Source organism: Seriola dumerili, unplaced genomic scaffold, assembly GCF_002260705.1.
Source record: "Seriola dumerili isolate Sdu_G_001 unplaced genomic scaffold, Sdu_1.0 BDQW01000016.1, whole genome shotgun sequence".
Taxonomy (NCBI): domain Eukaryota; kingdom Metazoa; phylum Chordata; class Actinopteri; order Carangiformes; family Carangidae; genus Seriola; species Seriola dumerili.
The window spans coordinates 440,388-463,784 of NW_019174271.1; the positions used below are offsets into that span (position 1 = coordinate 440,388).

At 41.5% G+C, this 23,397-nt stretch overlaps 1 protein-coding gene across 1 annotated transcript in view; it reads left to right on the plus strand.

The window, feature by feature from the left end:
• Window positions 1-23,397, plus strand: part of snrk (SNF related kinase) — a 51,631-nt gene that overhangs the window by 26,439 nt on the left and 1,795 nt on the right. Inside the window, 4 exon segments of the mRNA XM_022750894.1 lie at window positions 2,327-2,468; window positions 14,311-14,523; window positions 21,532-21,666; window positions 23,116-23,314. Of these exon segments, the coding sequence (XP_022606615.1) occupies window positions 2,327-2,468; window positions 14,311-14,523; window positions 21,532-21,666; window positions 23,116-23,314 (689 nt within the window).

Genomic DNA, 23,397 nt, shown 5'->3' on the forward strand with positions numbered 1-23,397 from the left:
GAGGAGTCCGAGTTCATTTACACATGTTTGTATATGAGATGGAAAAGAGTTAGTGAGGAGATAGATCTGGTCTTTGTTTAAGAGTAAGACTAGAATGTGTTTAATGCACTTGGTCAATTGTCTGCCTCTGTGTTTGTGTCTGTGAGCCACTGTCCTAGCTGCATGCTGGAGTCTGTTTCCCACCCTCCTCCTGTTAGCTCTGTTACCACTGTTCACACTGCTGGAGCGAGGCATGCGTGCGTGCGCATGCATTGTTGTTGATCATGGTTGCATAAAGTCTGAATGGCCCACTGCTTCTGAATGCCGACAGTTTGCTTTCTCACGGTGCAACTAGCAACAGCACATACTCACACTTGAACAACCACTAACACAGATGAACTGATTTGACATGCATTATACTGTCAGCACACACACACTTTTGCATGATAGCACCATGTATGAGAACTTGTTTTGGGGTTTCAATGAAACAGGCGCATTACGCAGGCAAACAGTCGACCAGTGTAGAGACAGCTGTGAGAGCACAGGAGTGGTTACAATCACATGGGACAAATGAGATGGGGACAGGAAAGACCTGACATTCACTGCACACTTCCCTCCATCCATGTTGTTTACCAGACTCTCTCAGTAACTTCCCTTCATTGTCTCCTTGTTTGGATCCCGTGGCATCTTTTCCATGGACTTCATGTCAAACTCTGTCTTATCCACCATTTCTGTTTTTACCTGCCTGTACATCCTGGACACAGGATGTCAGTGACCTATTGTTGGGAGGGTATGATGCTGAAACAAGGCTTCACACAACAACACTGAGAGAGCACATATCTTTGCCACTGAAAGAATAAAGTACTGACTGAGGTATTTTGGCTGCATTAGTAGAGGTCAGTGGTAACTTCAGTGTATGAACTTGTGGTTGCACAGTGAGTTGAGAAGGATCCACTTGTCCACTCTGATGTGCAGCTGTTTTGTTAGCTGTACATCAGAGCGGTGTGCTCTCAGTAGGGGTGCACGATTCAGAAAATCTCATGATTCGAATCAAAATCAATGGTAATACGTCATATAGTATATGACATTATATATTTCATATATGTATGATGGTCAGAGGTGTAGTGCTATTTGTTTAAGTACTGGAGTGCACCAATGACATGCACATGCAAGCATGCGTACCGTTAAGTTGCGGTTCGTTGCAAAGGTTATGTAACCACTGTTCCTATGGTGACAAGATTACATAGATCAGTTAACTAAGATCACATGATGAAATTCTCTGAGCAACTCAGAGGCTCTCGGCAGCTACTGGACAATTTTAAGGTGGAACGTTTTCTTTGGCCATTTCATTTGTTTTTATTAGCTCTCTACATGACATACACCACAGTGATGACCAGATCTTAAAAATGTATATAAAGCTGCAGATAACATGGGTCTTATTGAGCTGCTTCTTCTCCTCGAGGTTACAAAATGTGAAATGTGCTCAAACGCTGCCTTCAATGAAGATGGGGCAGGTTAGATTACTTTTTCCTTTGTGTTTTACATTGCTCATACTGCACTTTCTTCTCACGCATGCGAAGGAGAAATACCTGGCCGGGTAATCGGCACAGTGCCATCTCTTGAACTGGCAAGCTAAACTCATATCAGGAAAAAATGTAAACCAGCGCTGTTACAAGACTGAAAAATATGAATTGATTATTTTGTAATCTATGAATTGATTTTGAATTAGTAGAGACAGCATCGCGATTCTAATGTGAATCAATTTTCTTTTTACAACCCTGGCTCTCAGATTCGTTGGGTCCCCAGAGTATTTGACTTTGGTACATTTTGTAAACAGCACGGCTCTTGTCGATCTCCTTAGTGTCTTCTTTACTGTAGAAACCAAAATGAGTCCAAAGATTCAGCCATCGGTGGTAATGTTACTATTCAACCAGGTTTGCTAATGCTAATGTTAGCGGTGCAGCCTTACACTACTTCCTGTCTCAGTTTACGTTTTTAGTGGAGGAAGAGTCAAGTACACAACACATTGTGAAGCACTCTCTGCCATGAATCTTTGCGTGTTAAACTATTAATAATTGATGCAGTATCATCAAATATAACGATGTCATAGAATAGTTTGTTTTTTTTTGTCATATAAATTTAAGAAGTGATTATCTGTATTAAGACGACAAGGTTTCATATTGTGTAGAATTAACTCAGTGATCTATCCATCTTACTTTATCGGTGCTAGTGTTTGTTCTAAACTCAGCGTGTGGTTGTTTTTTGTCATATTCACATATGATTTGCTGTAATTAAAAATCAGTATACATGTATTCACACTGCTTCTCTGTGCCTCCCTCCTCCTCAGATATCTGGAGTCTGGGTGTGATCCTGTTCATGTTGGTGTGTGGCCAGCCGCCCTTCCAGGAAGCTAACGACAGCGAGACGCTCACCATGATCATGGACTGTAAATACACCGTACCGGCCCACGTCTCCAGCGCCTGCAAAGAGTGAGTGGAACATTCACGGCACTCACACACGAGGATCACTGAGCTCCTCCGGTTGATGAAAAAAATCTGAGCTGCGTCATTATTGTGCAAGACAGCGTTCTGAACAAACCAAGCGATTGTACACCGCTCACTGTAGCCTGGTACATCTCTCTCACTTATTGTTACACTTTTGGTACAGCATCCCACTAAACCACAGTGTGGTCAATGAGGAGGAGCAGACGTTTCTCTGTTTGGTTTCCCTCAGATATCCTCCATTGTACATGTGTGTGTTACGTTGAAGATGACGACACGCTAGCTTTGTGTGTTGCCACTGCAGTAACAGTGACCACAGTAACTGGTCGCAACATTAAGGGTGTACTACCTGCAGTGGAAAAGGAAGCAGCTTGTACCAAGAGTTGGTAGTTGAGTTGAGTTGGTACCATGCGGTGGAAAAACGAACTTAGTATCCCCAGTGATGGTTGCCAGGATTGTTCTGTCGTTTTCTGTCTGTGTCTCTCTTACAGTTGACTTCTGTATATGTGGTTTGGAGAACAGCCAATCCAATTAAGCTCACCTGCTGTCTGTAGTCAGGGTCATTGACCTATAACCATACTGCAGTGAGGAGCAGGTCACCGTTGTGCAGCTGCTATTGTGTCACCTTGTCTGTAAAACATGTTTTTAACCAGGGCTGAACAATTAATAGAAATATTACACAATATGGCCAAGTGCAATATCCAAATCACAGGAGCTGCAGTTTTTTTGATGAATATAAAATGTGTCACAACAGACCATAAATGAAGCTACAGACGAGCCCCGGCCTATAAATCATATTCTCCAGATGTAAAGGAACACCCAGCAAAAATCACATCATCGTCATTTTTACATTTTTTTCAGTGAATATGAAATTAAAAAATGACCAATATCGTAATATCTGTCAAAATAATCGCAAATGATTTTTTTGTTTTGTACTGTTCAGCCCTATTTTTAACACAANCCCAGCAAAAATCACATCATCGTCATTTTTACATTTTTTTTCAGTGAATATGAAATTAAAAAATTACCAATATCGTAATATCTGTCAAAATCTGTCACTTTTTTTAAACAGTTATTTCACTCTTGAATCCTGCTCAGCCCTGTTTCCATGTTCTTATAAAACACATATCACATAATATTCTCACAGCAGTTTATCATTTATATGTAAATGCACCAGGCCATTCTCTGTGGATGAAATACTAACTCCATCAATGTTTGGTGTTCAACACAAAAAAAACCCAATTTAATTTAATTTAAACTATTCCGTTTTATACAGTATAATTATTTACTTTATATGACTATGTATATGTGCACTTATGTTACCATTAGCAAGCTTCTATTAATCATTGTTTAACTTCATTACCACCTCAGTTCACAAAATAAAAAATAACAGGGTGAAATTATACTTAACATTCATATCTGTGATATTGTGATGTGTGTGTGTGTGTGTGTGTGTGTGTGTGTGTGTGTGTGTGTGTGTGTGTGTGTGTGTGTGTATTCACAACAACTGAATCGGTCTCCTTGTTAAACAAAGAGAAGAAAAAAAACATGTTTTTCACACAAAATACCAGTTTTTGTTTTGCAGTTGTTTCACATTGTTGCCTAGTAAGAAAAAATACATCTGAAATTCAACACACAGTTGAAAATAATTTACTTGGTTAACTGTATGCCAACATATCTATTTACTTGAGATACTCATATTTTTCAGTCAGGTGGAAAGTTTTGTTTCAGCATAATTATTTGTAAATTTCTGGAATAACTCTCTGACTTTCTTGACAACACTGATGTAATACGCCGTCCTGTGAAGCTTGAACCAGCTCTACAGGATCATACAGTGTCATGCTGTGAGCTGCACCCTCTCTGAACATGCTAGTAGATAGTGTGGTGGTGCTCTGGTACACTGGGCTGCTGTGCAACAGCAGCAGTCTCTCTGATTTATTCCAGGCCCTGCAGAAGCTGGCACAGACTAAAACCCTTCAAGCAGTTTGAGCCCAGCTGCAGAGCAGCACAGTCCAACTGCACACAGCAGCACATGCTCCACTCTCAAGATGAGTTAGGCAAATAAATTAGCAGCTGCATAATTAACCATGTGTATTAGTAGATCACAATCTTAAATTTGTACTAATTAATTCTCTCATATACTGAGGGAGCTTCTGAAGCGGAATCAATGCATCACTTTTCCAACAACTGTGGCCAAGATTAACCAAGAGAAGAGCTTCTTTTTTTTTTTTTTTTTTTAACTCCACCTAATTTGTTGTTCACATTTTTTATTCTTCAGGTTAATGAGGCTCTGTTGATTACTTATAAATCATGTCCTTATTGTGCCTCTGTGCTGGCGACAGGCGTGGTGGAGGTGTGATGTTTTCAGGTTGTCCATCTCTCCGTCTGTCTGGCAGTCTCAGGAACGCCTTAGATTCTGTTGCTCAAAGGTCAAGGTCACTGTGACCTCACAAAACATGTTTCGACTAGGGCTGCTTGATTATGGCAAAAATCATAATCCCGATTATTTTTGATCAATATTGAGATCATGATTATTCAACACGATTTCTCATTGACTTTGTGTGTGTGTGTGTGTGTGTGTATGCGCGTGCTGCACAGTGCTCCAGTGGGTGTGAGAGAGCTGCCCCGCCCCTCAAGCACAGGGTCAGAGAGAGAGATGCAGATGAACTTCTGCGTAGGGAACCACGAAATGCATCATAGATGAATGTCTTAATCAGACAGTTGGTGAATGTGAAAGAGAACTTTTATGTTGTAATAACAAATACGAAATCTTTTTCCCTAATTTCTTCAGTACCGAGAGCGGAACCGAAAATGTCAGATGCCTTTTGTGGGGGAGATGTAATTTGTTTTGAAACAGAATGTGGCACAATAATAGTTTTCTCTCGATTATCTTGTTTTTATAATCGTTGGAAGCCAAAATCGTAATCCAAAATAAAATTCAGGTAATTGCCCAGCCCTATTTTTGACCATAACTCAAATGTCTAAAAGGAAGTGATGACATTTTATATCCAATTGGTCAAAGGTCAACTTCGCTGTGACATCATAATGTTCTGCAAAAACTCTTCAGGTCACTAGACTCTGTTTCTGCCCAAGCTGAAGCTAAACTGTGTTGCTGGGTTGAATTTGTATGAAGAAGCATTTCAAGTCGTATGAAGAGATGGACATAGCTCAACCTCACCTGTAACTCAGGAACAGAAAATTTCCTGCAACTTCACTGGTTGGCGGTGGGATACAACCACGAGGCGGGGATTCTAATTCTCTTAATATTTTTCTGCAAATTACAGCATTTAATTTGTTGTTTTTGACAACACCCCCAGAAGACCTGTTTTTATAGATAGTCAAACAGTTGTACATTTGACAAACTGTAAGAGGTGAAAACCAAAACTTTTCACTCAGTCTAACACCCTTATGTTTTTGAATTGACACAACAGTAATGAGTGGGTTTCGTGGGCATAAGCAGTGGCATCAGATTATTTTTAGACACAGGAAGTAAATGCTTATCTCCTCTGAGTTGAAGAAGAGATGTGACTAGATTGAAGTGCTAAACTGAAGCAGCTGTGAGCAATCTGATGGGCTGAGTTCAGAGCAGAAGAGCTGCAGGCTTATATTTTAACCACATCAATCACTGCTGAATTATCCAGCCATTTCACACTATCACACATATCACACAGTGCTCCAGCTAATATATATGGTGGCAGTAAGTGACAGTGGTGTCAGGTATTCTCCAGGTTCTCCAATTATTTTAACGGTATGGCAGCAGAGGAAGGGTTAAATAAGTGAATCAGTGAACAATGAGGTCTGGACTCTCTGGGTCACGGATGCCTCCTGTATAAGATCCTCAGTCATTACGTTGTAACACCACTGATATTATGTGGTCCAAAGGATGAGCTAAGTTTGTGCTCAGTCATAGTGTAAATCATATGACAGACATAATATCATATTCATTCATTCCGTTTGGTTTGTTTACAACCTGCTTCTGCTTACACGCTGACGTTGGTCAGTGGTGTTTACTATTATATAATAGCTTTCTGAGAGTGTCAGCTTTGTGGTTGCTGCTGTTATTAATTTATTGTTAACGGTGGAGACGTCATCAGTCCAGTCTGTTTGTTTAACAGCTTGCAACCATAAATGTTTGTATCTAGTCACAAAGGGCGTCACTGACGACAGTGTTCTAGATGAAGCTTAACTTTTTTATTTTCCTATTCTGACATTTTTTCCTCGCCCGTTTCACTTCACTGAAGCCCCCATCTAAACCAGGACAAATCCAGAGAGGAGAAGTAAAACACCAAAGGAATTGTCAGTACCTCATTGACTTTGGTTGAGCAAGCGGTGGTAGTTCTCTGATTAATAAAGTGGATAGTAGTTCCAGTAGTCAGTAGTTCCACTGAGAAATTCACTTCTGTGTGGAGCTGCTGATACAGGTGAAAAGAAATGTTTAGAAACCGTTTAAATGCTTATATGTTCAATGTGTTGAATATATAGAGAGGACAGTGTAAGCTCTGTGGAGGAACAAATGTTGTTTCTTTTATGTCTGCTCTCTGTGACTCATGGCTAATTGGAAAAGCAGAGCTTTTCTGTGAAATAGAGGTCAACAGACTGGTGGAGAACAGGAGTCATAACACAGAGATACTCAGTGTGTCTCAGAGGGAAACAGGAGCATGGCTCTCTCCTCTCTCTGGTCAGTTATTGGTGACACAGCAGGAACAACCAGCAGCTTCAAAGCTGCTGATGCAATATTGGAAAAATCTCTCACACCATTACAGTGTAAAACAGGAGTTTCTGACACTGTGCCCCCACCCCTGCTCCCCTCACATCCTTTATATTATTTGTCTCACTTCAGTTTTATATTATTTGTCTCACTTCAGATCTTGCTCTCAGTTTTGAAACTACAGCATCTGATGTAGCAGGAAGTATTTGTGAGTGAGGTACACTGTGGGCTACAACTTTTTTTTGCCCGTTTGTTTACATGTTAGCAATGTGGCATCATTAAAAGTATGTTGTATTCAGTATTAGCAGTTCCTGTTTGCAGTCTACCTGTGGATGTACAGATAACTGCTTTACTGTGATACTGAGGAAAACTTCAACACATGATGATTCTCGAGTTCTTAGAAATCATTTGTTCACAATGTACAATGGAGATAATGATAACCTCAGGACACAAAAAATGTGTCATGTCCGTATGTTTAGATTTGACTCATTTATGGCTCCAACAAAAGGTATTTTGCAGTTTTGCAGCTGTAACAGGGAAGGAGACCATGTCTTTGCATTTCATTTTGATCACAGTGTGGTTTAATAAAAGTGATTGTGACATCTCACACGTGGCTTTGATTTATATCATGTTTCACCACTCAGCCTAAAGATACAGCTGTTACAGAGGACGAGCAGACAGGGTGAACACTGTGTTTACTTTTTGGTGCTGGTGGGGGGGTGTCAGTAACACCAACCTGACTGTTCTGGGGGGACTTGAAACTGTTGTAGAGCAAAGTAAAGTAGACTGCAGTGTCTGTGTGATTTTGTCTGATTGTACCTCACAAAGTCACTCCTGTCTCTTTTCTCTTATTTACAGTTTTTACTTCAAGACACAGTCTGGAACATACAGTCTCACTGATTAAGCCAGTATAAAGTTGCCAAGTCATTAATCTGTTGACACCTGTATGACATTTTCACACCTACCATTAAATGATGGTGACATTTCACAGTATTTAGAGCTGTGGGTGTTTAAAGGTTGGCAGATGGAACTGGAGGCACCATCTACACTGAGTGTAACCAAAGTCAGGCAGGCAGCTGAACACTGGCTGAGGTGAGCTGTTGTGCTAATCAGCTGAGTGCTTTGTATTTGACCTTTGTTTATATTATACAGAAAAAAAAGGAGAGTCCGAGGTGAGGGGAGAGGGAGAGGTGGGGGGACAGGGTTCTGGACTCTAGTGTACCTTTGACTGTTTTGGAGCGGTTGTTCTGGTTCTTTCTGGGCTCAGATTTAGACTTTGGTCTAGTTAAGGTCACGGTTTGCTGTGAGTCTGTACCTGTGTTGGTTTTCGATGCTGTTTGAGGTCCACAGTGTTGTAGTCTGCTCTGTGTGTCATGTCACTGGATCAACAGTCTTCCATATTCTTCTCTGTGTTTTCATTCCTGTGTGTGTGTGTGTGTGTGTGTGTGTGTGTGTGTGTGTGTGTGTGCCTCTCTGCTCTCTATTCCCTGTTGACTCATCGAAATGCATTTTCACGTCTCATTTAATTAATTATTCACCAGCTCCTTTTCTCAGCCCTGCTCCCCCCCTCTGAGTTTTGTTTGTTTTTTGTCATTGTAGAAATTAAAATCAACGATTACTTGAAACAATATGTTTGTTTCATACCCCTCACCCCCCCCCATCAACATACAGACAAACAAACCCAGTGTAGCTCCTGTTTTTCTCTCAGCGTGACGTGGTAATTGTGTTGGTGTCGACTGTGTTTGGGCCAATCACAACCATGCAGAACACTGTGTTCCTCTGTTTCCTGTCCTTACTGTACAAACCACATGGGCTGCACACACACACACACACACACACACACACACACACACACACACACACACACACACACACCCACCCACACACCCTCAACCTCCTTTTGTCTAATTACTTCACACACATCAGGAGGAGCGTCAGTTCATTTCCTGTTGATGCCATTGTTTGACTGAGAACATCAGGACTATTCTGATGCTAATTCTTCTCTCTCAGTTCCTTTCACACACTGACATGTTCTCCAGCTCGTGGGTTGGTGGGATCTCACACACACGCACCTTCCTCTGAGAATGTGTGGACTAGCTTTTATACACCAGTGTGAGTTTGTGTAACCTATAGTGGAGAGAATATGAGCAGACAGCCTCATGTGGCTTCAGCTTCTATACAAGCTCCGGCTCTATAGGTCCCAGGGGAGAGAGAGGGATGAGACAAGGCATCCATTTGTAGGAGAGGCGAGTTGTGGTTATAGCAGCACATACGCTGAGAGTTCAAGCTTCCTTTGCTGCTTGTTGTGTAACAGTGGTTGGTTTTCTGTTGCTTTGAAGACTCAGTGTGTTATGTGTCTGCAATAAGAACGGTTCAGCCAATTATAACAGAACAGCTACATGACAGCAGAACATCAGATCTCCTGACTGTTTAGGTCTCATATAAACTACACTCAGATACTAATAAGCACATGCTCTAATTAATAAATGCCTACAGTCCAGTGAGGGCCACAGGCTGGAGCCAGTCGCTGGTAATGAAGAGTGTTTGACTATTAATGGTTTAAAAAGTCAAACAGCTGTTGGTTTTATATATATATATAAAACCTCAGCAAACATGCAGACTCTCTGACCCATCCTCTGACAGTGGGTCAGTGGGTCTGGTCTCCTCTGTCCACTGACAAATCAGCTTCATAGCATGGCTGATATCAGTGTGGCTCCTCTCAGGCTACATACACACTACTACATAAAACACATCTCTTTTGCTGCGTTGACGCCTGGCTTTTAAAGCATATTCATTCATATGCTTTAACATTTCATGATCTGGTCGACTTTAAAACTGCACAGATAAAGCACAAAATCACTTACTCCCAAACTGGATTCAGAGGCTGTTTGAGATCAGAGAGAGTCTGTATGAACTGAGGGGAATAAGTGCATTTAAAAAAACAAGGGTAAGGACCAATATTAAAGAAACTGCATATCTGTCAAATGGGAAAACATGTGGATGAGTTGTGATTTATGAAATAAGAATGTGTAGTTCACTTGGTAAATTAAAAAAAAAAAAAAAATTTAAAAATAGCGTGATAAATAAATACAAAACTGAGATCAGCCATCATAAATGTAGCAGTGAAAGGTTTTTTTTATTGACTTTTTTTTCTCATTTTCTTGTTGAGTGTTTTGTTTGTACATAGTTCAGTGTCAATCTTAGTGGTGAAAAGTTCATTCTGTTTCTGCTTCTCCTCATTCCTGTTTTGGGTGACTATACGCTGGCCTGTAGTGAGAGGCTTGCCGATTCATGTAAGGTTATGCAGCGAGGGGAGGTGTAATAAGCCATAGCCTCAGCCTACACCTTTTCAGCCAATATTGGTGTGTTTTTTTTCCGATGTGTATTGACTATGTATAAATATTAATAAGGACTGAAATAAAATTAAACTGAAATGAACATTACTCCAAACTTAACTTTCTTAAGTTAACTTTCAGAAAAACTCTGGGGGTTGTGTTGTAGTCTGGATGGACAGAAACTGAGACCTTTGGAAACAGTGACACAGACACTCGCCTCTCCTCTTGATTGGGTCCTATCAGCCTTGATTACCAGTGGTAAATAGAACGTGGATAATGAATTAGAAGTGTTACAGTCCTTGTTGTCTTTGCTACCAGCTATCGTTCAGTTGAATTCAGCATTTTAATGCTACAACTGTCTTTGCATTAAAATGCAAAAGAATTGTTTTTAATAATAGCAAAGTGATAAAAGACTGTGTTTGTGAAGAAAGAAAGAGGATTGAGGATTATAGAGTAGGAAGTGAAGTAAAAATTAATTCATAGTATTGATCAACAGCTTTCACACATGCAATTTTGTAATATTATTTCCCAGAGTCAGTAAAAAACACACTTCTTCTCCCGTTTTGAAATGCACGAGGACTTGTCTTGTGCGTTACATTTTTTTTTTATACATGTTAACTTTATAATATATAGAAATCAAATGTATGTTAAATGTAATTTTTTAGCAGTACAGCATTTGTGTGCAGATAGTCAGACTCTCCCTGCTGCTGCTTCTGCTGGAGCCGGTTGGAGTCCTCAGGGAGCCTGGCGAGCTCTGACTAATCCCCCGTGTGACTGACAGATAGCAGAGCACTCTCGGCCCAGCCTGTTAGCCTGTAGCCTCCATCCCATAGTCTGCTCACACTCCACCACAAACCCACTTGGGGATTTGATAGAATTGGAAAAAGATTTATTCAGTGGAGCCAAAATTAGATGGTGGTTGCACAGTTTTCTCAGCTTCAGTGTGTTTGTGTGTGTGTGTGTGTGTGTGCGTTTGTGCTTGTGCGCGCAGATGTCATGATAAGCCTTATACCAGTAAAGGTGCTTATTTAGCTTTTAGTGTTTGTTTCGTAACCTCATGTGTGGTCTGAGTTGGACTGCAGGACTGTGGGTTCTTTGCATCACTGGAAACGGTTTGTCAGAATAGTTAAGTATTTGTATTTTCACTGTTTTCTTGACTCACACCGTTTCTTTTTCCTCTTTGTCGATCTTTCATCTGCAGAATGAACAATCTCAGCTTTGTGCCTCATTATACAACTGACAAAGATGGCTGACGTCTGGATGCGTGATGCTTTTTTTCCTGTGTTAGTTTCAGTAGAATCACTAGAATCCATATCCCACCTAATCCTATTAAACTGCAGTCTCAGCTCTCAACAGTGTCATTTGTGTGGAATTTAAGCTGCCACCTGACCAGCTGTACTTTCACATCCTGAGCTCAGGCTGTCACTTTACATTATACCCCACATATTCAGAGCTTCCATCTGTTACTGCTCCACACACCATGTGACACCAACACAACAGGTTAAACTACACCTGAAAAAGCAGCTGTGCTTCAGCAAACGTCTGAAATATTGGCTACACCTCAAACTGAATGCGTCCACACAGAGAGGCTGATGGCAGATTTACAGAGCCTCCTGCAAACAACTGTCAGCTTTAAAGGTTTGGGACACTGGAGCTGTTCAGTTCAAGCAAAGTATTCAGACAGATGATGTAACTGGGCACAGCTGCAGAAGAGTACATTTAAATCCACCGTCACTAGGTTAGATCTAATGTAGACTTATCTTAACCTCAGTGGGGAAGGACTAATTTTAAAAACCAGTTAAATATATTAAAACTTCAGTCAAGCACTAACATGAAGGGATATGGAAGATGTATTTTGTCTCTCAGCATCTCCCATTGCGAACACACATTAAAGAAAAAGACATAGAAAACATTGGCAGAAGAGTAAAGAGCAGAAAGATTTAAGGGCTGAGTTTCTTTAGGTTGCTGATGACTAAAGGTGATCAGTTCTACATGTCCTCTGTAATGTTACAGTGGGAGACTAAGATTCCCTGAATAACAGATGTAGTGAAATCAAAATTTCTGTACAAATCTCCCCACACAGAAACCAGATATTGAAGTCCTAGTGGTTTAGATTTGGCTGACAAATCCTCTTTGTGAATGTGTTCTAGCTGCAGCAGTAACAAATCTGATGGCCTGAATCCTTCAGAGTAAAGTCACAATTTCCACAGCAGCATTTACACATAGTTTGTGCATTAACAGTCAAAAAGGGGGTAGAGTGGACTTCAGTCTGAACATGTCACCGCTGTCTACAGATGGTCTGTCTAGACTGGATTGTTATATGTGACCCCCAAATATATGTATGCATTGTATATGTTATATGTTGTATATATTATTAGTCTAAAATAATGTCACTACTAGCTATCATTAAAGGCCTGTTGGTTTTATTTCTTGTATAAACATGAATGTGTGTGACTGACAGACTGACTGACTACTCCCCAAACTTTCTCTGAGTGATCATTGTACAGTAAATACAGCTGAAATTACAGTACACTCTCTGCCTTTAACTGATGTGTGTGGTGATGTTGTCAGAGGACGTTGTGATTATAAAATCAGGATTTTAGCAGCTTTTAGCTTTGAAGTGACTGCTGATTAACATGTAGTCTTAATCGGCCACGTTTCAGTCACTGTTTCAAACTAGTTCAAACAGAAAAACATGTAAATGAGAAGCTTTAATGTGAATTCAACTGAATTAAAATACTGTGTATGTGACCATAGAGAGGAGGATAGAAGAGAACAGATAAACAGCTGTAACCAGCTACACTGAAACCAGCTGACACTGGACTTAAACCAGCTGACACTAGACTGAAACCAGCTGACACTGGACTTAAACCAGCTGACACTAGACTGAAACCAGCTGACACTCGACTGAAACCAGGTGAAACTAGACTGACACTAGACTGAAACCAGCTGACACTAGACTGAAACCAACTGACACTACACTGAAACTAGACTGACAGTAGACTGAAATCAGCTGACACTACACTGAAACCAACTGACACTACACTGAAACTAGACTGACAGTAGACTGAAACCAGCTGACACTAGTATGAAACCAGCTGACACTAGACTGAAACCAGCTGACACTAGACTGAAACCAGCCGACACTAGGCTGGAATCAGCTGACACTAGACTGAAACCAGCTGACACTAGACTGAAACCAGCTGACACTAGACTGAAACCAGCTGAAACTAGACTCCTGCACATTGATTTATTTGTTGCAGTCACATACTGATCCTCCCCCCTTCTCTCTCTCACTCACTCTCATACACACACACACACACACACACACACACACACACACACGTCTGTCACAGTCAGACTGATCGGTCATTCATTACTTGTGACAGTTTGGTCCTGATGGGCCTCGCACCTCAGTGCTGGAGCTGCAGGCGGTGGAGCAGATGGAGTCTTTCTAGCACCTGGGCAACCAGCACCAGCACTTTACCAGCATGGGTAACCCAGCAACAGGTGCTGCTGGGTCTTCAAGCACCCGTTTCTTCTGAAGTGACTCCTGTTCCCACTCTAAAGCAGGACAAATGCTCAAGTCTCATTACTCAGGCTGCCAAAATAAATCAGCAACAACCAGAACCAAATGGCCAGCTGGTCAGATGGAGACCACATCCCTCCATCACACATCAATAAAACTGATATTTTTACATGAATTCTGTGAAGTTAAAACTCAGATTTAGTTAAAGTATGTGCTCTCTCTCTCCCTCCCTTTCTCTCCCTCCCCTCCCCTCTCCAGTCTTATAGACCGGATGCTTCAAAGGGACCCCAAGCAGCGAGCATCCCTGGATGAAATCGAGACACACACTTGGCTGCAGGGGGTTGACCCATCCCCAGCCACCAAATACAACACTCCCCTGGTCTCCCACAAGAACCTGTCCGAAGAGGAACACAACAGCATCATCCAGCGCATGGTGCTGGGAGATATTGCTGACCGAGAAGCCATAGTCGAGTAAGTAGCTGCAGGCCTCACTTCCTCTCTACTGTACAGACACTGTGCTGCACTAAAGCTGGAAACATGCAGAAGTTGGCATTGCTCTCTAACACTGCTCCCATATAGGCTTGATTTTATACTTACTGTATATTATACTTGCTTTTGAACACAGCGTGGCATTCTAACATTTTTAAATCCTTATGATGTAAGACGTTCTCTTTTAAAGCAGGGTTAATGGTAAATGCAGCAGGGCTGGGTCAGAGTAGTTACTAATAATCAGTCTGTTTTTACCTAATCATTTGTCCTTTAGTATCTATAGGTTGTTAGCATGGGGCTAGGATATTCTACAAATACAACACTTACCCACATTTAAAACTTTAATATTCTTGTTACTGGAAATGATGTGTAACATGTTTTCCTGCCACATAGGATTTAGTCTATTGATGAATACATTAGTAGAACGCATGATTATTCAGTCTGTGTAAAATGTCACAGTCAACATTCCCAAACTGCAGTATGTCCATATAATTCTGTATCAAAACATCCAGCATCCAAAATAATCACAAAAACACCAGTTTCAAACTGAGAACATTCAGTTTGTCAGGTTACACCACATTCAGGAAGTCCATGAGTGTGAGTGTTAAAACACTGCACAGTGGGTTATTGGATGTGATCTTACAGCTTTGCCTCAACAATCACAAAGTATTGAGTAGAAATATTCAGTTCACATCACAGAGTAAATCTAGGGATTTGGGACTGGGCTCTAGCATGAGAAAATTTGGTGCTAATGAACAAATGCAGAGGTGTTTCCATTGGTCCAGTTTATGGACATATTAACCAAGAGATCATATGAAGTAAGAAGTTACCAACACACATTGATACTAAGAGCTGTTGAGGAGTTTCTGGTTGTGTCCTCTGAATCTGGGCAAGAGTGAAATCCACAGCTTGTTTGACTGTTACGACCCCGTCATTTATAAAATGTAGACGTGATGAGATTAAAACTCTTTTTTGTTTGACCTTTTTACCAACAACTTACATGTAGTTTATTAAGTTATCTAAAGGGCAATTAAATTTAGAATGAATTAATGTCAATATTTTTAACAGTTATCATCAGTTTAAACTACCAGTCAAAAGTTTAAAACTGCTGCAGCACCCTGGTGGCTCACCTGGTAGAGCATGTACCGTGAAGGATTAGTCCTAACCACAGCAGTACAACCTGTGCCCCTTTGCTGCATGTCATACTCTTTTACAAACAGCGAATCATTGAATCTGAATGTTTGACTCCTGCAGCTGAACTCTCTCTGTCATTCTCTCTACAATGGAAGGAAATGTGGTTAAGAAAGTGTCCAGTTCATCCCAAGCTAGCTCCATGGGGTTCAAGTCTGGAGACTGTGCTGGTCTTCATGAAGCCTCCATCTGGTTCTGGGCCCGTATTCACAAAGCATTTTATCTTACTACTAAGAGTATTGCTAAGTGATGCCAAAAGTTTCTAACTAAAAGTTTTCTCCTAAGCCCTATTCACAAAGCTGCTGAGACCAACTTTCACTAAGGAAAAGTGAAAAGTCCTCAGCTAAGAGTGCGACTCTGTTGCTATGGCTGATGTCAGTTTTCATGGATGAGCTCGCTTGCAGGAACCACAGTGATTGGTTGATGAAAGACCATCTGTGCAGCTGAAAAACGCATGTTCAACATCCTGCAGTAATAATAAAAAACACTGAGAAATAAATGAATACACATTAAATAATAACAGATCAGGTGCTGTTCAGTAAAGCAGTGCATTCTCCAAAATGCATCTGTATGATCAGGTTTGTGTCGACACGGGAGAATTTAATTTTACTGTAAAAACTTACATTCAATTCTCTCAATGGAAAAGAAAAAATTAAAACTAACCTGTCCTAGACAACCTAACTAAAGCTAACTGACAACCTGTTAGCCACAGTCGGTTGTAGCTGTACCTGTTGTAATGTAGCTGTGGTCCCAGCTGTGGGTTGAGGTGTGAACATTTCCTCTGTCCCACCAGGTGACATCCAGCTGGAATATGAGCCTTTCAAACAGCTGATCAGGTCACTCTCCATTAAGATCCATGACTCGTGTGAAGATCCTGAACACTGAACAACAATGTTTACAACTGTACAGGCAGCATCAATACAACCTGTGTGTTGATGGTGTGATTTTGTTTTCCTGTTTACAATTACCTCCTCCTCTTGTGATGGTGCAATAACTTTTACTTGCGTTCCATCTCTGGCACCGATCACAGCAGGTAGACCGACCATGAAGCTGCTTCATGTCTCTGTAGTTGTTGAACATCTAAAAGAAATCGTATAAATTCTCCTATGATGTCGGGTCACAGCGCATTTATTGTTTGATGAATAGAAACAGGAGATTATATATATATATTAGTAAATCAGCTGTGAATAATGTTGAGCCACAATCATTAATCAGTGAGAACTGGACTCACAGCTGCAGCATCATGTAATTACACTGACAGCAGTCACACTGCTCCATTTTGTGCCTCCATAGAATGTGGGTCAACCTGTTTCTGTCTCACTTCACTGTCCTTGTGTGTGAGGAGCCACATCACACACACTGACACTAATAGACGGCTGCGGTTAAAGTGAAAGACACTGACTCTCCACCCTGCAGCTGCAGGAGAATTCCTGTGCTGCTCCATGCTGAGGGAGGGAAGAGGAGCTGCAGGGGAACATTAGAGGAATCAGAAAGAGAACAGCTGCTGATTTCAGTGTGACACTTTGTTTCACAGCTCACCTTGGTCTTCCTCTACAGAACCAATACACACACCCATGAAGTGCACACCAGAGCACAGCCAGTATGTCGTGGACTGATTTGTCAGTATAAAAGTGTCATAGAAAGATACAGTCATGAGACTTTACAGGTGTGTAGTTGAGGTCAAAATGAAGAGTTTCAATTAGGGCTGCCACTAATGACTATGTTTCTGTCGACAATCTTATCGAATAGTCGATTAGATCCAGAAAATCTAAATGACACTGGCATGGTCAATAAGTCCAGATTTAGCATTGAGTATTTATCAGCTACAATGACAAAAGATATGAAAAAGCTCTGTCTACTAATGATCAGACAACCCTTACACATGAAGTAATCCTTCACATGTTTGTGACTGATCTCACTGTGCGCAATAAAACATAATAATCACAAAATAACATCGGTTAAACAAGACTTAGAGTGAAGTGCTTTGAACTGTGATGTCGTCAACTCCTGTGAGCTTCAGTTATCTTTACTTTTTTCTCGACGTTTCAACATTTTTCAAGAAGTGCATGATGGAAAACAAAATCTTCCTCCTCTCATATTTTTTCTCATCAATGGCCCTAATACTCTTTCATAGTGTCCGGCGCAGCTTCTGCCGCGCTGTTTGCGCCGTGTGAGAGAGAGAGAGCAGAAAAATATAATATTATATATAATATAAATATATGTCGTCTGTGTCTTCATGGTGAGGGGATCATTTTCACACTACTTAATGATAATAAACCACGCCCCCTTATTTCTCCTTGCGTGTAACTTAAAAATGTCTGACTGCAGTCACGTGGGCCATGTCTGTTTTTGCTGTAGTAATCCTCTGAGGTCTCAGTAGTTAGGTGATGTGGTCTGTTGCTCACTGAAAAACTTTTTTTTTTCTTTATTTTAGTTTTTGAAAGAGTCAGTAAAATGAACAGCAGCTCCCTCCTCAGTATAACCCTCACAGCCACTATAAAACACATGCTCACAGTTTATCTGTTGTAAATTAGTTAGCCACAAAGCTCATGAGCCGTTAGATATACAGTGTCATACTCATTCTGCCTAAGCAATATAGGTCAATATACCTGCAATGCACCTGTCAGTACAGTTACAGTCGTGTCAGTATTTTCACGGATTATATTTTACTCAGTTTGTCTCAGTGCCTTTTAATCTCCTGAGCTGATGACATCTCATTCAATATAGCTGATTAGAGCTGGCGACTTAGACCAGCGGGAAAACACTAGCAATAACTGTGTCTACAATGAGACAAGTAAATGAGAGTGAACGCTAATTCAGACCCGCCCCTACACTACACTCTGTGCTCTCCTGTCTGGTACAGTGGCTCACTTTACGCTCAAGTGTAATACAGCAGAGACCTTGCTCAGCTTTCACAGACTGTGTGCTACAGAGAGCTGTGTCTCCAGGTCTGATGGTTCTCACTCACTCAGCTACAGAGCAGGAGTTTGATTGGTTCTCATACTTTAGGCCTGTCAGTCAGTCAGTTCTGCCCCATGTGATGAAATGAAGCTGTACCTCATGTATTAAGACACATTTCTGAAGGAAGACACAGTTCAGCTGCAGTTTCTGCTTTTCTATTTTCTAATCACGGTTTAGTTTCCTGAGAATTTAATCTGAGTTTATTCTCAGTAAATCCAGATATTAAATGTCTCAGCCTGACACACGTCTTTTATTTCTGATTTTAACAAGTAACACAGCTTTTTTTGTATTTATAAATAAAATTCTGTTCATTTCATATGTTGTATGAACATTATGTAATGATTAAAAAAAAGCGGTGGTTTGGTCTGATAACTTACACTGTATCATGTAACAGCCTGATGCTGTTAATACTATTAGTTTTCAAGTAAGAGCAGGTTTTCAAAAATGGAAGCCTCAAATAATAACAGGCACAAACAATATTAAGTGCATTTCCTTAAACCATTTTATTTATGTGCATTTCAGTGTGCACAAGAAAGAAAATATGGCAATGACTCAAGGTAAACAACAGCAAATTAAACAGATGCAGATCACAACAACACAAAGATGTTTCCTATTAAAATATGATTTAAATGAGAAATGGGAGAAAATGAGAATGTATGACATGAGCCTGATTCAACCACAACACCATCTTTTCTCACAATTCAGGTAAATAAAAAGCACTGTTTTAAAATGTACATCATGCCCTCCATCTCCATTTTCACTTTTATTATATAGTTCAATTTAACAAAAGTGTAGTGTAAGATTAGTAATATTTAACTCTGAAACAACAGAGTCTCATCAACATATCATAACACAGAGGTTTATGATTTACCAAACACCTGGTGCAGAGAGAGAGAGAGACTCTGCTCTGTTCAACTGTCACCACCGGAGTCCGGCAAGTTACTCCAAAACTGTAATTAACTACTCATTAAAGTAAACAAATTAATTGTATTACTTGAATAATTACTCAGCAACTCTTAACATTACTTGTGTTACTTGTGACTGTTGTGACTGACTCTCCAGAAGTCCCGCCCTCAGCAGTGTGGCTACACACCCTCCACCTCTAACAGAGAGGTGACCCCTGAATGTTAATGTAACTGTGGCCAAGAACAGTAAGACGACTAGGTATTAGCTGGAGTTGCCTTTCTCCTCTTCTGGTAGAAGACGTACCACCTGCCCCACACCTCAGCCACATCCCAGACCAGTCTGCCCAGTCTGCCCAGTCTGCCCATCGAGCACAGAGATCAAACTGACATTAACCTCCATCAAACCCCCAAATGTCAGCTGAGTAACAAATGTCGTTGTTGTAATCCCGTACACTGAATTTACTACACTGAGAAAAGTATCTTATTACTTTAACTGTCCAGCACTGGTCACCACATGTACAAATAAAGAGAATTATACTCAGTGATTTGATGAGAATACCACATATTATGACTGATAAATATCTCTGCAGCTCTGACCCTGAGGCTCTGAGGTGTGTCTGTAACAGTGTGGAGATTACCTGTGAGCCTCAGGCACTGAGTACAAGCATATGTACAGAGGACGAATGCTGTCACTCTCTGTGTTTACAGTTGTTGGCTGCATTAGTTTCATTAATGTGCAGCCTCAGCTGTGATCCTACCAGCTGCACAATGTTCTTCCCTCAGAACAGACTTCACACATCAGGTCTGAGTCACAGAGGTCAGCAGGTTCTCACTGATATCATGTACTAGGACAGGATGCCTCAAAACCACATCAGTCATCACAGAGGTGTTTTCCTGCTTTGGATGTTTATGTCTCCTGGCCCGTCCGCAGGTCTGTTCAGTTCATCTGATGGACCCTGAGAGACAGACCTGAACCTGACGACACACTGACACAGTGTTGTGTTATTGTCTGTGGAGGAAGCTCAACCACAGTCTGGCTTTTCAGCTTCACTGTTGTTTTGTTGTTTGTGTTGCTGCAGAGTTTTCTCTCTTCTTCTATCTCTCTTCTCTCAGAGATGAGATAACATAAGGTACAAGTTGAGGCTTTACATGATTTCATACATAGATCAGTTTTTCCCTCAGGATGAATCCATTCTTACTCAGTCCTGAGCAGTCTGCTGTTGTCCTGAAAACTTCCTTTTTCCACTTCCTTTCAATTTGTTTATTGATTAGTTGATCAACAGAAAATTGATCTGAAACCATTTTGATACTCTAGTAAATGTTTGAAAGTCACAGATTTGTTGGTTGGTGAATTCACAGCGTTTTTGAATATGACAGAAGACTGAAAATCTTTTGGTTTTGGACAAAACCAGACATTTTAAGACGTCCTCTAATGATGTGGGAAAATCTAACATTTGTCTGTTTTCTATTTCATTTTATAAACAAAACGATTCGTAGAGAAAATAACTGTTAGTTTCCTCTTAACGCAGATGAACAAAATGAGCAAATTCAACCACACACCTTCACATAAATCGTGGAATTGTTTAATTTATTTTGGATTATGTCTAATGTAGACATCAACACTTATCTGCAGAGGCAACCAGGCAAATGTTTGGGCCCGCCAAGCCTAAAAGGGGTAAATTTTGCAAAGACAATTACAGTGCACTGCCGCTGCCTCAAAATCCCCTTAAGTGGGTCCCCTGATTATATGTTTTAGCTAGTGACTATGGATAACCTGCATGTGATGTGGTGGTGTGGGCTTCTTCAGTGGGCTTCTTTGTCTGGGGCCCCCCCATAGTCCAGGATTGCCACTGCCCATCTGTTACTGTTCATCCTCTTCTCTTATGTCTTGTTTTCTATATAATATGTTTCTAATGTGTCTGTGTTGTTTCAGAGCCCTGGAGACCAACAAGTACAACCACATCACAGCCACCTACTACCTGCTGGCAGAGAGGATCCTGAGGGAGAAGCAGGAGAAGGAGGTCCAGACCCGCTCGTCCAGCCCCAGCAACATCAAGGCCCAGTTCAGGTAAAGAAGAAAAACTGTCGGAGCAATAACAAGATGCCGCAGCTTCTATTTGATCCAGAGGAGCGACCCCCCTCCCCTGCTGTTTTTTTATGATCTAGTGAAGAGTGCGAGTAAGACCTATCACAACTCATCATCATAATGACTGAGTCATAGTATGAGCTGAGTATAGAGGGTAAATGGACCTGTGTCGCTCCACTGCCTCGCTCCAGCCACAGTTACTTCAGACTGGGTCAGTTCTCCAAAGGTTTCTTTTCCATTTGTGTGTGGACTGAGCCCCCACCTGCAGCCTCCACCTGCTGGGCTCCAGGGACAGAGTCTGAACTCTGAACAGATTCTGCACTGTGTTTTAGATTTTCCATCATTATTCTAACTGACTGAGGTTTTACATTCTTCCACTTCCCCCGGTGAGCTGAGTGAAGATCATATATCCCAGTTCATCCTTTAGCTGTCTAAGTGGTTCTCCTTTGCTTCCTTGCCAACATTGTTCCTCTTTAAAGGAGGAGGACGGTGATGAACAGTTATAAAAGGAAGAGCGACGGAGGAGAGGAACAAATAAGGAAGAAAGGAGTGAGGCAGCTGTGGTGTGAAACACTGGCTCAGTTCCCTCCACATTCCTGCTCTGCTCTACACAGAGATTCAGATCAGCTATGTGTCTGACAAAACCTGCCCCCATCAACCAGGCACCTGTCAGTGTTAGCACATACCAGCATCATTCACAGCAGAACCAGCTGGATCCCAAAAACTGTATCATACTACATCATTGATTATCAGTTAGTAAACAGCATTCATCTTACCAGTAAGTAGACGGGACTGGATGTTATTCTGTGCTCTAAATCAGTGACCCTTAACCTTTCTGATTCACGACACCCCAGAATGATCAAGTTGGTGTTTGCCACCCTGCATTGGTTTCGGCAGTGTACATTTAGGCTGATGTTTCTGAAGCTTGTTGGAGCCGGTGCCTTGTTGATGGTGCTGCTGTGGGACTTTCGGGTGACCCAGCCTCCTGTCGGCCCGAGTCTTGAGCTGCAGTGTGTTTTCTGAGAAGCCATCACTCAACGTGTTCCATGTGATGTTAAAAACTGGCTACAGCTGCTTGGTTAAACACCATACTGTGGCACTAAAGCAGCTAAATGAGTTTGGGTTTTTGTTCAATCATGAACTCATTTGCATGTGCACACACACACACACATAGACGGAGACACAGATGCTCTGTGTGAGGGACTAAAGAAGAGCTATAGTCTGTCTCTGGCCCCGGTGGTTCACCTGTTAGAGTGCTGAGACATGCTGCGGAGGCCATCACACGTGTTCTAAACTGGTCTCTTCATATATACCAGCTGATAACCAGTTACATGATGAGGAATAGACTGATGAAGCTAAATCTTGTGTTTAAAGCAGTGAAGTAAAAGGCCCCCCTCCCCCCTCTACCTGTTATGTTTCTGGTCTCCACAGGCAGTCCTGGCCCACCAGAGTGGACATGCACCAGGACATCGAGGACAGCTTGGCGGCGTCCTCCATCTCCCATGCTGGAGGCCCCCAGTCCCCGGCTCGCAGCGCCGAGAACCTGCTGAACGGACACCGCTCCAAAGGCCTGATGGAGCTGGGCCGGCGGGAGGAGACGGTGACGGACTCTCTGGGTCTGCCGGCTCAGGTACACGCGTCCTCACCTGGAGCTTCACCTCTAACACCACAACACTTTGACTCTGTTTGACTTTCTGCTGCCATAGTTACTGG